Source organism: Nesoenas mayeri, assembly GCF_963082525.1.
Source record: "Nesoenas mayeri genome assembly, chromosome: 2".
Taxonomy (NCBI): domain Eukaryota; kingdom Metazoa; phylum Chordata; class Aves; order Columbiformes; family Columbidae; genus Nesoenas; species Nesoenas mayeri.
Genome location: NC_137543.1, coordinates 102,479,836 through 102,495,757, shown reverse-complemented (window position 1 = coordinate 102,495,757; position 15,922 = coordinate 102,479,836). Strand labels below are relative to the sequence as shown.

The 15,922-nt window shown below is 38.4% G+C and overlaps 1 protein-coding gene across 10 annotated transcripts in view; it reads right to left on the bottom strand.

The window, feature by feature from the left end:
• Positions 1-15,922, bottom strand: part of NFX1 (nuclear transcription factor, X-box binding 1) — a 63,750-nt gene that overhangs the window by 7,907 nt on the left and 39,921 nt on the right. For 6 of the 10 annotated variants that reach the window (XR_013921777.1, XR_013921779.1, XM_080338934.1 and 3 more), the window contains exons 18-22: positions 14,941-15,042; positions 11,928-11,969; positions 11,448-11,546; positions 5,724-5,790; positions 1,274-1,419 (exon numbers count right to left, since the gene is read on the bottom strand). Coding sequence is in view for 6 of the 10 variants with exons in the window: in XM_080338934.1 (XP_080195060.1) it covers positions 1,274-1,419; positions 5,724-5,790; positions 11,448-11,546; positions 11,928-11,969; positions 14,941-15,042 (456 nt within the window). In the remaining 4 variants the exon portion in view is untranslated. Of the gene's footprint in view, positions 1-1,273; positions 1,420-5,723; positions 5,807-11,447; positions 11,547-11,927; positions 11,970-14,940; positions 15,043-15,922 lie in introns of those variants that run through there. The other 4 variants (XM_080338938.1, XR_013921778.1, XM_080338939.1 and 1 more) reach the window with 4 other exon arrangements.

Sequence of the window (15,922 nt, the reverse complement as noted above, 5' to 3'; positions counted from 1 at the left end):
GTTAGAGTTAGGTTATGGTCAGACTCTATGATCCTGAGGATCTCTTCCAACCAAAATGATTCTATGATTCTTAGCAGACCACTCAGTGTCTGTAAGAGTGGCAGAGATCCAATAGCAGCATGTGTGTTCTGCACAGTACACTGTTGCCTGACCAACGCAAGGGAAGGACAAAGTGTGCAACCTCTTCTAAAACCACAGGGGAAGACCTCCCATTCTCAAGACGCAAGATACATCTTTGTCTTTAAAGCATAGTCATCTAATTTCTCATTCCAAACCCCAACCACATCTACTTCTTTTTCTAAAATAAGCCTTTTCCAATATAATATCTTTTCTCACCTTCCTTTACTAGAAATGAAATGAGTATCTTAAATTGTTTCATGGAAACAGAAAGGGGTACCAAAGTGGTGTTGCATCTCTCTTGGAAGAAATCAAGATTGTCACTAAGCTACCAACCCATGAACAGGCTCAGGAGCAGCTCATGGCACTCTAGTAGCACGGAAGGTTACTGTTTGTTTTATAACTACAGTCAATATCTACAGTTGAAAACAACTGTTTGTCAAAGAATCACAGTTTGACAGTGCTAAATTAAATATGCTGCTCAGTGTGCAGCAGAAGCAAGGAAGCCTTAATACCTGATCTGGGAAGCCTTCCCATACTATGTCTCCAGTGCAATCACCTGGCTTTTCTGACGGCTATATTCCCTTCACTTCCTTCTCTAATAATTGCCTTCTGCGGGTCTTCTCCAAATATTACCAGTTTTGCTTAAAAATGCCTTAAATTTGCAGTAATTCCAGCTCCCACTTTGTCCATTAACTAAAGAGGGAGTATACTCTGTGGCAGGTTCAGAGAGAGGAGAAATAAGTTCCAATACCAGATATTTTCAAAGAAGGTGTAAATTTAAGTATAGCTTCTCAACTCAGTAATTAATTTTTGTAAATCTTCATGATATTTATTATCTTCGATCCATCTATCAAATCTAGCTGATGGCAATAAGATAAAAGGTTATTGCCAAGAGGAGTGGAAAACAGCCTTGCAAAAATATTTTCTTAGCTTTTTTTGTTTCTAATTGTGTTTTCTTCTCTGAAGATTTACTTGACCAGTGGAAATAGGAACCTACGAAACAATCAATTTAAAAACTGCTTTAAAAAAAATTCTACTAGAAGTTACTGCATGTTGCAAATTGCACTGTAAAAAAACTTCATCAAGTGATAAAAACATCCAATTATTTAAACTATAGTTAATAGATTTGAAAAAAAAATAATGCATTACATACTTCACTGCAGTGATAACAACATTACGCTTTGGTTCATTGTCATAGCTCACACTTTCAATGCCATAAACCTGAGCTAATTCATGGATGATTCTGCGGTGATCTCTGTTCATTGGTGGGTAACAGTGGCTCTTCTTTGTATGCTTGCCCTGAATTCAAGAGAAAAGGTTAAAGAAAAAAAGGGTGAAGCTTTCCTTTAAGGGGAGGCAGAGGAAATTAAAAAAGGAAGTGCTTCTACCTCTAAAATTTTGCCACTATGACAAAATCAGTACCACAAATACCTCAGTATTGACAGAAAACTTATCTAAAAATGTCCATTTATTTCCCAAAAAATTAAATTACATGTTCTCTGTTGTTCCTATCACCTCAGAATATGTATACACACGCAAGTTTGAAATACAAACTCTGAATGTATCCGTTCTACTTACAGCCCCAAGAAGCAGCATAAAATTATTTTTTCTGAATTTTTAGTTTTCAGAATGATCTGCCAATTTTGAATCAGATCTGATTTTATTTCTCAGACTGGCTTTCCAATGCACATGTTACAGATAGCTACAAAGATTTCAGATTTATCAATCACCTCCCTCTCCCAAAGAAGCTATTTATCTGCAAGATCTGCCATGTAATGGCATCAATAGACTTTTTATTAAATAAAAAACAAAATTGTACTTTTGATTTCAATTAACAAAGACTGATAACGCTTGATTCTGCACTGATTGCTATGTAAACAGTACAAGAACAAACAAAAAAGGAGGGTCGTATGAGCCCTGTCCTAATGGGATGGGCAAGTTTTTAACAGCAAATGCAGATGAGGATGTGACACATAGTGCTTCACTCTGCTTCAGGGACTCAAGACATTGCTTCAGCTTTTGCCTTGGTTGTCACCAACAAAGTCTTCTAGGTCTTTGGGTCTATAGAGAGGGTTCAAGAGGAAGACAAACTACCAGCAGTGGAACAAGTTTGAGTCAGGGATTTCTAGAGAACCACAGAATACCAGGTTGGAAGGGACCACAAGGATCACATGGTCCAGCCTTACTTAGACAAAATGCACAGTCTAGACAAGATGGCCCAGCACAATATCCAGCTGAATCTTAAAAAGTGTGTAATATTGGAGAATCTACCACTTCCTTGGGGAGATTTTTCCATGTACATGAAGGAGAAGAAACTCCTCAGTAGTCGGCATGGCTTCACCAAGGCTTCACTGATGTGATAAACTTCTACCAGGCACATCATTTCATCACAGATGAGGGGAGGGCAGTGGCTACTGTCTACCCGCCCTTCAGTAAGGCCTCCTTGTCTCCCAGAAGGGCCTCACAGCCACTTAAGCTGTTGCTGTAGGGGCTGGATGACCAGACAGTGAGGTGGACTGACCACTGACTGAATGGTTGGGTCCTAAAGGATGGTGATGAGCAGCAGAAAGTCTAGTTGGAAGCCAGTAACCAGCAGTGTACCCTGGGGGGAGAGGAGGAGGGCTGCGTACTCAGTCCAGTCCTCTTTAACATCTTCATTATGTTCTTTATTAGTGATTTAAATGATAGGGCAGAACTTACCCTCAGCAAGTTTGCCAGTGACACAAAGTTGGGAGGAGTGACTGATAGGGCAGAAGGTTGTGCCATCATCCAACATGAGCTTGACAGACTGGAGAAATGCACTGTCAGGAACCTCACCAAGTTCAGCAATAAATGCAAAGTCCCACACCTGGTGAGGAACAACCCAACACAACAGTATATGCTGGGGGCCACCCAGCTGGAAAGCACCTGGGCAGAAAAGGACCTGGAGGTCCTGGTGGGCATCATGTTGAACATGTGCCAGCAACATGCCCATGTGGCAAAAAAAAAAAAGCTACCTGGTATCCTGGGCTGTGTTAGGCAAAGTAATTTCAGCAGGCTGAGGGATGTGCTCCTTCCTCTCTGCTCAGCACTGGTAAGACTACACCTAGAGTCCTGTGTCCAGTGCTGGGCTCCCCAGTACAGGAGAGACATGGACATACTGGAGAGAGTCCAGGGAGGGGCCACAAATATGATTAAGGGATTGGAGTGTCTCGCCATCGTGAAATGCTGAGACAGTTGGGACTGTTTAGTCTGGAGAAGGCTCAGGGGGATTTCATCAATGATACTTCATCATGAATATATCTGAAGGGAGGGTGTAAATAAGATACAGACTGGCTCTTTTCCATGGTGCCCAGTGTCAGTACAAAAGGCCACAGTCACAAATTGAAACACAGGAGGTTCATACTGACCATCAGGAAACTTTTTTTTACTGTGAGAATGACTGAGCACTGGCACAGGTTGCCCAGGGAGGCCTCTTCATCATTGGAGATACTCAAAAGTCATCTAGAAATAGTCCTGGGCAACTGGCAGAGGGCTTAGACAAGATGACCTCTGGAGGACCCTTCCAACTTCAAAGATTCCATGAATCTGTGAAACAACTATAGCCTTGTGTTGCAAGGCACAAGTCAATCTACTGTTACCAAATGGGCTCATGTGCAGAAGCATAGGAAGTTTGTAAGCAATGTGAATAATGTCGATCTAGAATGGGCATCTAAACAGAAAACAGAAAATCAGGATTCTAAACATTTCAAGAAGGAATTTAACAGCCTTGTCAAAGTTGATATGTAAGTAAATAGATAATTTTTAGGGACAGAACATTCAGACTGTCACAGAACTCCTCAGGTAACCACTGGTCTTGCCTACTGAAGACTTCAAGAATGAAGAATGATTTCTTATCTGCATTTGCATTACAATATATAGATACCAAGCTTTAAGTTGATCACTTGCCTTTGGTGCTCAGAAAGAAATATCTTCCCCTTTGAAATATAATTTTACTTCTGGGGACTTCTTGTACCTTATGAAATAGCAATTGCCAACACAGCCTGAGGGGCAGCATGGTACAGAACTGATCTTTGAGATACTGGGTCTAACTCATCCTGATCATGATAAAAGCTTAATAACTTAGTAATTCTCCTTTTAGGTGAGACAGGGAAAAGATGGCCATTACGGTTTTTCATGTTTTCATTCTCTTCTGCAATGTAGGGTCATGATTTAACAAATAGCACATTACTGCTGACAGCTAAAGCACTGGAAATGCTCTTGAGCTCTCTGGTTCTCTTGTTTTGTCACTAATTTGATGTCACTAATTCATTGTATATTGTATATTGCAAATTCAAGACCTGTGGCTCCCAGTTTTTACCATACATCACATAACTTGGTTTTATATTAGTATAGGCATATACATTGGTATGCACAGTTATCATGTATATACAGGCCTGAACATTATTAGACACAGATGGCCCACTTCCAGAATTTCATTCTAATGTGGAAAACAACAGGCAAGAACATTAGACAGGTAGACAAACACAAAGATTTAGAAACTTCATACATAAAAAGAAGGAATAAAGTTAACTAACTGTCCTCAGAGGGCAAAGGGAAGGAAATTAATGCTTTCTACTGAAGGTTAACTCTTTCTTGAGCTAAGGGCAACTGAGTATAGTATGGTTTATACTGTCCTTTGAACCACACCTCATTAATGACCTCATTAATTTTTATAAATATGTAAAAGAGTGAGTGTCAGGAGGATGGAGCCAGGGTCTTCTCAGTGACAACCAATGATAAGACAGGGGCAATGGGTGCAAACTGGAACATAGGAGGTTCTACTTAAATATGAGAAGAAACTTCTTCACAGTGAGGGTAACAGAACACTGGAACAGGCTGCCCAGGGAAGTTGTGGAGTCTCGTTCTCTGGAGACATTCAAAACCTGGCTGGACACATTCCCATGTAACCTCATCTATATGTTCCTGCTCCGGCATGGGGATTGGACTAGATGATCTTTTGAGGTCCCCTCCAATCCCTAATGTTCTGTGATTTTGTGTGATTCACACATACTGGGTCAGGCATGGTGCAGCAGAAAGCCAGGACTGTGCTAACCTGACAGGCCTCAAGGCAAAATTCTGCTTTCACTGAAAAACCTATGATTGTGTCTGGGATATAAACCTGGCTAGATATACTGGAGTCTGCCAAACAGCTGCAGCTGAATCCCAGTCTCCTTAGAGAAGGAGGACTACCTTGCATCCTGGCAAATGCAGGAAGGTATCCACAAATCAGTATGAAAGTTCCACTATAGGGATCAGAAGAACCTACGCTTTCCTCCTCAAAGTCTGAACCTTTAAACACCCATCCTTGACTTTATTAATGGAAATTAAAAAATTAACAATAAATCCACTGATGCAAAGCATTGATGCAATGATGCCTAGCACTGATTGAATCTTTAAATAAAGCCTGTCTGTCACTGAAGTGATCATGAACTACTATGCCTCCTGAATTTTTTTTTCTAATTATAATTAAAATGTCCACCCTATTGAAGCCCAAACAAATGTAGTGTCACCTAATAACTATTAGTATTAATAAAGTTAACTGTTTCTCATAATTAAGTCATACAGAATATCTGAATACTGACCTTATTCACAGCTTCCACAAGCATTCTCATTTCCTTCTCAATGTCACTGACAAATTTTAAATCCTTCCTGCAAGAACAGCATTCTAGGTAAATGAGGCAAGAGAGTGTACAAAGATATAATATCTTCATATCTTGTAACATTATTTTCAACAAGAACAAAATGAAAGAACTCAATTGACAGAAGCAGGAGTGAGCACATTTTGATTTATATATGACACTATTTACATTTTTAAAGTGTAAGTATGTCATCACTATTACAAAAATAATGCATTATTTTCCCTTCAATCCTTGGAACCCAGCATAAAATTCTATGATACAACTCCACTGTAAGTTGCCATTTCAGTGTTTTTAAATTACTTGTAATTAAGGCAATTCACTTAATTAGAATGTATGATTAGACACAAAAATGAGGACTAGGTAAACAGAGTGGAGATCTTTCCAAGACAGAGCAAAAGTACACTGACTTCAGACGTCAATTTTTCTAGCAATAAAAGCCAAAGAAGCAGCATAAGGCTACTTGCAAGCGAAGTGTTCTTGATATGAGATACTAAGGATTTTTAAATTTTTTACCTTGCTTTATCACAGTAGGTCAAGTGTTTCACATAAGGGTGAGCTTTGTGTTCTGTTCTAAAATAAGCGATAAACTAACTCCAAAAGTAAGGGCATTGTTTGTTAGGACATCATCCCCAAGAGGAAAAAAGGCTACCTGAAGATTTCATATCTCAAACCTGTTTAGTAGTAAATAACCTTGTTTCTTCAAAAATACCACAAAATACCAAAAATATCACAACACCACCTTATGAATGATGTCAGAATTTCATCCATCAAGAAATGCCTACCAAAACAGGCAGTACCATCTTTAGTAGATACCCTACCAAAGTTCTGGACGCTGAAGTGTGTGTATCATGAAAAGACCCGGTGGATTCAAGAAAGCATGCAAAATGGGAATATTGAGTAGCTCAGCTCCCAACATCACTTGATCACTGGTACGATGGACTCAGCTCATCACTGGAAAACCGCCCAGGTTTTGCAATAGTGGATGGGCATGGCATGTAGTTGTCAGAACTCCTGGATCTTCAGTGGCAAAAAGCATTACATTGGGAGAATTGCAAAAAGGACCTGGACAGTTAAAAAGAAAGGAGCCTCCAGACACCTAGGCTATGAAATACAGAGTCAGCCCATACAGCATGAGGCTTTGGAAAGAATACGACAGCAACAGTCTCAGGTTAAGCTAAACCCAAAAAACACCACCACCACCACAAAACAACCAAAACCACTGATACCTTCAGGATGATCTTAACTCCATGGAGTCAGAAAGCAAATGCTACACAGAGTGACAGTCATGAACACTCAAATTTCAAGGTGAAGTGATCACAGGAGGCAAGGAAAAATGGAACCAACAATCCAATGAGACAGTTCACAAGCACCTGATGTGTAATATTTAAAAACCTACTGAGGAACCAGCTCACTGACTGGAGGATATGTTCAAAAACATCAACTCTTCAAGAGCCTATAAAAACAGAGTTATCAACTGGAAGTCAAAAGTGAAATCAACCAGGTGGGAGTTCTTTCAGAAATACCTAGGCTCTCAGCTTCAGGAAAACCCAAGATAGTCAAGACTGAAATACTCAAATAGGAAGATAAAACAGAAAGCATACTATGCTGGAGACAGGGCCAGGGATTGATTGGTGGCAGCAGAAAAAAAAATATTAAGATAATATTATTTTCCTGTAGGAAAAGGTGAGATGGATTGGAGTAGATGAACTGTACAGAAACTAATTTCATGGGCAGCACCTAAGATCCCTAGTTCCAATAACTCTCTATGGAGTAGAGGCAGGACCTTACTCCCTGTTGCTTGTAACATACTACACAATGGCAGAGTTATGGCTACTGATACATGCATTCAAAAGTGAGGCAATGTTTTATGTGCACTTTGTACCTCCCGAATCTTTCATATAGAAGAACTACAGACCATTCAGACAGGAACAAAGGGCAGGCCAATGTACATGGTGAGACAGACAAAACAATTGCTGTTCCTTTGGAATCATCAAAAAGACTCTAAAAGATTCTAAGAGAGCATAACTTGGATTGAGGAATGTTTAAGGAAATTACAGACTTTAGTATTCCTTAATCTGAAATTTTCCTTTGAAAGAGGTGTCATCAACAAATATCTGGATTGTCCTAGACTGTTCTGGCTGTGTCAGTAAACAACTGAGGCAATCCAATGGGAAGATGCATCTTCTGTATCTACATGTTCAGAGTGAAGAATATTCCTTCAGGCTGTTTACTCCTCTGCCACTAAGGCTGACAAAGCACAAACAGCATTTTCTTTACAGCATCAAACTTCCCTTTGAGATCACCAAATGAAACAGAGAAGAAAAAATAGTCTCTTTTTAACAGGGTGAAGTCTTTCCTTTCCAAATTTGGGAGTAAGCCTCATTAGACTGCCATGACATAAGAGGAAGGGAGTGTCAGGTCGACATGCAAGGAAATATACTCTTTATTCCTAGCTATACAGAAGAATGAACCCACGCTTCACTGAAGGGCAAAAAGAAGCCTGCAGTTGCCAAGAAACACTGGCAAGCTTGACTATTAGCAAAGGTCTCAAAAGGCCAACAGTAATGGAAACCATCTGTTAAGAAAATGAAGCCTATTGTAAACCATTTCACAAGATGGAAAAAAATAAACCTCTGCAGGTTCAGTAGTTTTCTGTGTATGATCCTGATCAGATACCTGGGTGAGCAAGGACAGTAAGAACTGGCTACTGCTTATTTCTCACCTGTAGTTGTCTCTAGTTCTGGTCTCACTGTTTAAGGCTGCTTGTTTTGACATTTCATTAGCTTGCTCATATCCTGTTTGAGGAATTTCATTTGTGGTTGTCCTGAGCTGAGATTCGCTTGTATATTTGTTGTTTAAGAAAGCTACAAAGGTGTCCTGCCCCTACCCCTGTACACTGCTCCTGTTGCCACATCACACACAGGAGTGCTTGGCTCTGCCTTCATTGCCTACAACAGCACATAGAGTGTTAATCCTTGGGAAGACTTGCTAAGAAGATGCCTATGAAGGACCCATCTCCCTCTCTGTGTCTCTAGACTTAACCATTTGATCTAACATTTCCCTGGTCCATACAACTGCTGTGGGGTCTTGTACAGCCAGTGACAAAATAAGGAAATTCTCTTCTGTGTAGCTCCATATGGCCAGATATGCCAGATGTCCTCCTCCAGTAGTCTTAATTCATCAAAGAGCAGCCTTAACATCATCGTTGTCAAACTGGGCACCAATACTTGTGCCAGTCTACCCTCCAGCTTCATATCAATGGGACAGCTTGAGCATTTGCTTGCTCTCTCTGTCTGTTTCTGGAGCCTCTTAGAAAGGTCAGTGCTGAAGTGTCCACACAGTGAATCTGTACCCCCAATCTGTGCTTAGTTGTCCTGGCACAGTCATCTTCATGCTAGAAGATAAGTTCCCTTTGGCAGAAGGATGTCTCCTCATGTAAAGCTCTCATGTAGAGACTTCTTTTCTAACTTCTTGTCAGATTCTGACAAATGTATCAGCAAGATCAGCATGGAGCAGCATTACAATGCTATTTCTGGTCCTCCCTTCTCCTGTCACCCTCCTACAAAGGAGACATATTATCCTGGAATGCTTCCACTTGCTCATCTTATTCCTGTTACCTAGAGTTGTACTCCACCCTGGAGATTTAGGGTTCTGTAATTAAAGATTACAGCTCAAAATCAGGAGTTTCCCACAGCTTTCCCGAGTTTTCTCATTTCTGTATATGCTGGTTTTTTTTTTTTTCAGCCCTAGCTTCACAGATCAATGGATTGCCTAAACAAAGATAATAACACAGCATTCTACTAATGGTTTTGGCAGCTACCTTCTTCTTGAGGCAGTGACCCTCAATGCACAGGAAGGTGGCTGTCATATTTCTCATAGTTCTGACATCCCATACATAGATGTATAAATTAAGCTCTGCAGAAAACCACAAGCCCTGAACTCTTGCGTTACTGAAGGGATCTGCTCAAGCAAGAGTAAATGCATCTGTCAAAACTTATACAGAATGCTGAGCTACCTGAAAAAAAGACTGTAACAGATCCACTTTGTAGATCATGCCATTGTGAGGGAAAACCTAGATCTTTTCCAAGACTGCCAAGAAGAAAGATCATCAAGAGTAGCCAAGGAAGTTCATAAAGCCATAGCTTTACAAATTGCAGATTGCTGCTCATGTAAAGAGAGAGATGTTAATATAGGGAGAAACTTGAAGACTAGATAAATAAAATCCAATAATTCAATGTGCAAAGTCATTGACTTGAGGACTAACTAAAACTTTTGCTTTAACCTGTGAATCAGTAAGAATAGCCTGAGTGTACTAGTTTACCATGAGTTACCATTATGAAGTGGCTACAAAGGAAATGCAAATAAAATCACAGAATGACTGAGATATTTTCAGAGAAATGTGGAAGGATTAAGGCTACTTTTCAAGGTATCTGTAAGACCATCTGGAATACAGTGCATGATTCTGGTCAGTTCAGTTCATGAAAGATGAACCATGCACCATGGATAAAAAATGGCTGATAGGAAGGTGAGATTGTACTCCAAAAAAACCAAAGAGGTGAGTGCACACACAACACAAGATATTCAAGACAGAAAAAAAGGGAAAATGTGTTCTTTGTTTTCTGAAAGATGTAGAACAAAACATATTCTATACACACTTAAGAGAATAGTCCTTATAAAATACCACTTTTAAGTTCAAATACTAATAAACCAGTACCTCCACAATGCAAATATTCAGCTCTTTATCTTGCAGTAGGCTAATCAGTTGGAAGCAAAGCAAGAGGTGATTTAAGTTCTGCATGGCTATTTATGTAAAATTTTCATTTGTCTCAACACATCAGCACATTAAATCAAGGATTTTTAAGTAGAAAACATCCTCACAAAAATATGGAATGTATCATTAGGATAGTGAAGCAAGAGCAAACCAGATTCAGCTGTTCTAAAAACTTAAAGATGGTAAAAACTAACATCATGCCTAAAAACACACACGCAAGAGTAAAAACTTCTCAGATGACACTTATCATTTAAGTATATTTCTAAAAACAAGTCTGATCCCTCCCAGGTTTCAAAGTGTTTATTCTTGTGATGCTTTGGATATTACCTTGACTTTCTATTGACTTTCAACTTGAGATGTTTCAGTCTAGCAACTCGCTTTGCAGTCTGCACTGGCATAGGCTTAGCTCTGCATCAATAATTTTATTAACCCCATTTCTTTATTTTTAAAAGTAAGTAAGGCAAAAAAAGATTGGTGGAGGGAAATAACGTCAGGCTATGAAACCATATTTCATTACTTAGCTATCCCTTTTGTCTTTGTCTTGAAAAGTTTACAAGGAGCACTGAGATGGGGATTGGTTGTGTATGAAAGCAGCAGAGATGTAAGAAGTGCAGGTACTGATTGGTAGTGAGAAGAATGGTGGAAAATGGAGCTCCTGTTCTAAATCTGGTCCTGTTACAGAACAAACCAAGCCATCAGGCACTTGTTGATCTTCAGGTTCTCATTTTAGAGGTCTTGAGAGGTGGACATCACCTCCTTTGCATCAATTATCACCTATTGCCTAGGCTGGAGAGAAGAATAAATGTTTTCAAAAGAGTAAATAGAATTACTCTGCATTTCCCATCTTGCTCTCAACACTCTTCACCTATGGCACCTATCATCATTTGAACACATACCTTGCATCTTCCTTTAAAAGGTCACTGTACTTTGGTCCAGAAGAACGGATGTTAAAAGGATCAGAATTATGATCTATTTCAAGAGCCTCAGCAAGACGCCTAGATTTGAGGATAGGAGGGAAAAAAATAAACAAAACGCAAACATAACAAAACCACAACCAAACAAAAACAAATACACAAATTCCCCCAGCCTCCCAAACATGTTGTAATTGAAGAGTAAAGATATGGGTGATTAATACAGATTAATAGCTCACAAAACATACAGTCTGTATATTTGAAACTACTAATTTAGGACTTTTCACTAGAATATTCTAGTAATATCTCAGATCACTCAATATAGATCCCTATAGCATCATTACTAGAATCATCTCCACATGTATCAGTTCTCAAGGTCATGAAGGAAAGGATATTTTTCCACACAGCATTAACTTTCTGAACCTGGACTTGCTCTGAAATATAGCAAACAAGTTCATTGCCCACCTGTTCCTCTGAAGAGCTAAGCATTCTTCATCACATTGTAACCTGAATTATGAAAGAAAAATACAATTAGAATCACTGCTGCTACTCATACTTTTCAAACTTTGTTGGTGTCACATCATTATCACAGCCTAAATTAGTAAGAAGGGTGTATGAGAAGAGTTTATTGTATTAGATCAGATAATAGAGCTAAAACCAACCAAACAAGATCTTTGAACACACAAGCCCTTCACCAGGTCTTGAACAGAAACAGCAGTTACCAAAACCATATAGAAGCTGAGCAAAACAGCTTCTGAATTGGATTATATTGGTAAATTAGATCATTTGACAAAAAAAAATGTGGTTGATATCAGCTTTGAGGGGACACTAGGAAGGATGGGAAACTAGCAGAGGAAGATGTGACAAGGTCACTTACTCCTATGTATCATAAAAAAAGTCATCAGCCAGGAAAACAGGGAAGTTAGCTATGTGTATGGAAGACTGTGATGCACCATAAAAATCAGTATTTCAACCAAGCCCATAACTTCTAGTGTTAGTAGAGTTACAAATTTCAGTTTTCTGTCTCATTCTTGAAAGGTAATTTTAAAGGATTAAAATGTCAGAGAAGTATCAAGAGTTCTCCAGAATTTCACAGTGACAGTTAGAAACTTCTGCCCTTTAGAATGAATAAGCAAGCTGACTCTGTTTATTATAGTTCCTTGATTTCAAATGAATAATTTCTACAGGGGAAACTGGTTGATTCAGTGATTTGTATTATGTTTGGAGACACATAGCTATACAATCCAGAACTCCTAGTGGTTTTCTCAAAGGAGGCAGAAGAAAGCTATCATACTTGCACTGTAAGATCAACCTGTTACTGTTTAAAGTAATTTGCTTGAAGAATAATTTTTTCATCTTCTAGAAGAGGAACATGACCAATTTACAGAAGCTACTCTAGGACCAACCAAATTTGTCACAAAAGAAGTCCCAAACCCTAATAAGGAAACCAAACAAAAGTATAAAATGTCTACAGACCGGACAAAAGAGAAACAAAGAAACGAAATCTCTGCACAGTTTGCATAAAATATTCTGCTATTGTAAATGAATGAAGCAGATATGTAAGTTACTTTATAAATACTGGAGTTTATCAATAAACTACAAATTTAAGAATAAAGATTTAATGTACCATCATTTATTTTCCCCCCTGCTCCAGTATCCGATAGATGAAAAGATGAGGAAAGGGAGAATACTTCCTCTGGCTGTTCTGGAATAAAGGCTACCTGCCACAGTTCAGATATCACAGTAGGAAAGATGTGCACAAAGAAAAGTAATCTCTGGTAATTTCAGCTATTCAAGGAAAGGGCAATAGAAGTCTGCCCACAGAGAAAGATGCATGACAGTGACTACAATACAATTTATATTACACATTGCAAAGGCTGGGACACCAACAGAGGCACTGGTGACTTATTTGCTCTCCTGAAAAGTATGCAGCTGTTAAACAGACGTGCAGCTTCAGTAGCTAAAAAAGTCATCCCTCTTTCTTTTACCACTCCATTCTCCCATCCTCCCTCCCGAGTTCTAGCACTGTCAAACGATTGCTTTCTTCAAACAGTGACTCATTTTTGGAGCAGCTGAAATTGACTTCATTGTTGAGTATATTTGTATCTGGTTGGTATTGTGACACAAATAGGAAAAGAGTTGAGGCTCAATCTAGGTAAAGCAGAGATTATTCCATGGTAATTCTAGAGACAAAAAATAATGCTTATATTGTACATTTTTGAGTATTCAATTAATTGAAATAAACAGAGTAGGTTGAAAAAGGCTAAATTACTGTTTCCTATTTGTGTCTGCCTTATACTATGCTCACACAGCACTACCACCACATTCTTTAAAGTTGCTTTCAGGAAACAGCATGGCTCTCCCTCTTTCACCTTGTTTTTTCACCCCACTTTCTTCTGAAGTATGACACCAGCCCAAACAGAATGAAGCTGGAGACGGGCATGAGCAGGTGCTCCCATACATCATTTCTGCTCTTAGTTCATCTTGCCCATACATTCAGAGTTAAAATTATTTAATTGTAGAAAATTATCCAAAAGGACTCAGTAATAATGTGCTCCTATTTCATAGACATTAAACAAATAAACAGAACAGAATGACTTCGTGAAGGTCTTGAAGTACCCGGTATTAGCTTTTGATATAGGAAGTCATGAAGCATCTGTATGGGAAATTTCAATATTTTACCTTTACACAATATAAAGGAATATTAGATTTTAAGACACATAACAGACTTACCCTGAAATAATAAAAGTCACAATTAAGAGGAGAGACAGTAACAGAAAATAAACTAAACAGAAATTAGGGCCTTCAAAGGCAAAGACTTCAGGAGGTAGAGTTTCTAACAGAAGGATGTTGGAGAAACTTGAGAATTCCTTAAAAAAATGATACCAAAAGTAAAAAGACAAGCTACTGCAGTCCTGAGAAACAACAGGAGGAACAGAAAAATCACCAAACTTAAATCACAAGTGTTTCTGTGACTTTAAAATAGATCTGCAGTGCCAGTCAGTATGAGAACACAGAAGTGCCAATCAAATTGACATACAAATGTAAGAAATCTAAAAAGGGTAACAGAAAAATATTATCAACAGTAAGACGAAAATATGCCTATTAATCATCCAGGGAGGAATGCTAGATGCTGAGAGAGAAGATAATAGCAAAAAGTTACACTGTCTAGAAATCTGAAAAAAATCCAGAGGAATTCTAAGGAGTTTGCTGGGTAACAACAAGCACTAAACCCACAATTATATTGTTCCATATATAATTATAACAACAAACCAGCCAATGATGGTTAACTCATTCTACATAAAAGCGAAAATGTAAACCACTAAGGAATTGCAAAATAATCTTTTAGCAGTACTGTTACAGTGGAGTCTTCGTATTTTAGCTGGGATTTTGCTCATAATAGTATGCATTTTCCATGACATCTATGATTCAGGTACACACAAAGGTTTCAAATATGTTTATACAGGTATCTCCTTACCTGGCCTGCTTCATTTCCTTTTTTGTAATAAGCCTGCTGATTTCCACTGAATCCCCAAGCTGTAGATCTGTTAGCTTAGTGGCTATAGATATAGCAGCTATTCTGAAAAAGAAGAGCATTATATTTAAATTGAGGCAACACATAAACCTTTGAAAAGGTGTATAAAGCTGAGATTTAAATATCCAGGTGGAATAAGTAAGACAGACTGACCATTGCCTCATCAGATTACAGAATGGGACTCTAGCACCACATCGCCTAGTTTTAGGAGTCTAATCTAGCTGTGTAAATTAAGAAGTTACTCTCTCTCTCATTTCCCTCAAGCAGCTAGGAGGAAGACTAACAAATGGATGTGCTTCTTCAAGGAATGTTTCAGAGCATCAATTCCAAGCAAGTGTAAACGAGGCAATGTGAATACTTTCTTCTCACCTGCTAATATTCAAACCATAGCTTACCGTATAGCTTTAATTGCCTTTTTAATTTTTACATGATTCTTCCTTAACTGTGTGCAACTGAAAAGTGTAGAGTGAATTTATAAAGTACTTAAGAAATCTGCTTAGAAAACATGGATTATACAATCCGTAAATGAAGAGCAAAAAGCCTACTGTTACAAATTTTCTTTATTATAAAGATTCTTCATCATTCCCTTCAACAACAAGCCTCCCCGGTATGATTTTTATGCTAAAATTTCTATAACTAAAATATTCAGCAAGTTTCTAGGGAAAAATCCCACATTATTCTCAAACAAAATCCTAAAAATGGAACTTCTATCCTCTGAATCATCTTTTCTGTCAAATTCAGATAAAAAGATATTTGTCTCTGTATGTTTTACATCACATTCAGAGTACTAATATCTGTCAGGAAGGAGGATGATTATATTACCTGAAGACAAAAAGCACTTAGAGGCACCATCAACTTCATATTTATTAGGTGGTGACAAAGTCTAAGGTAATGGGCCATTAGATTATATTACATTATCATTAGT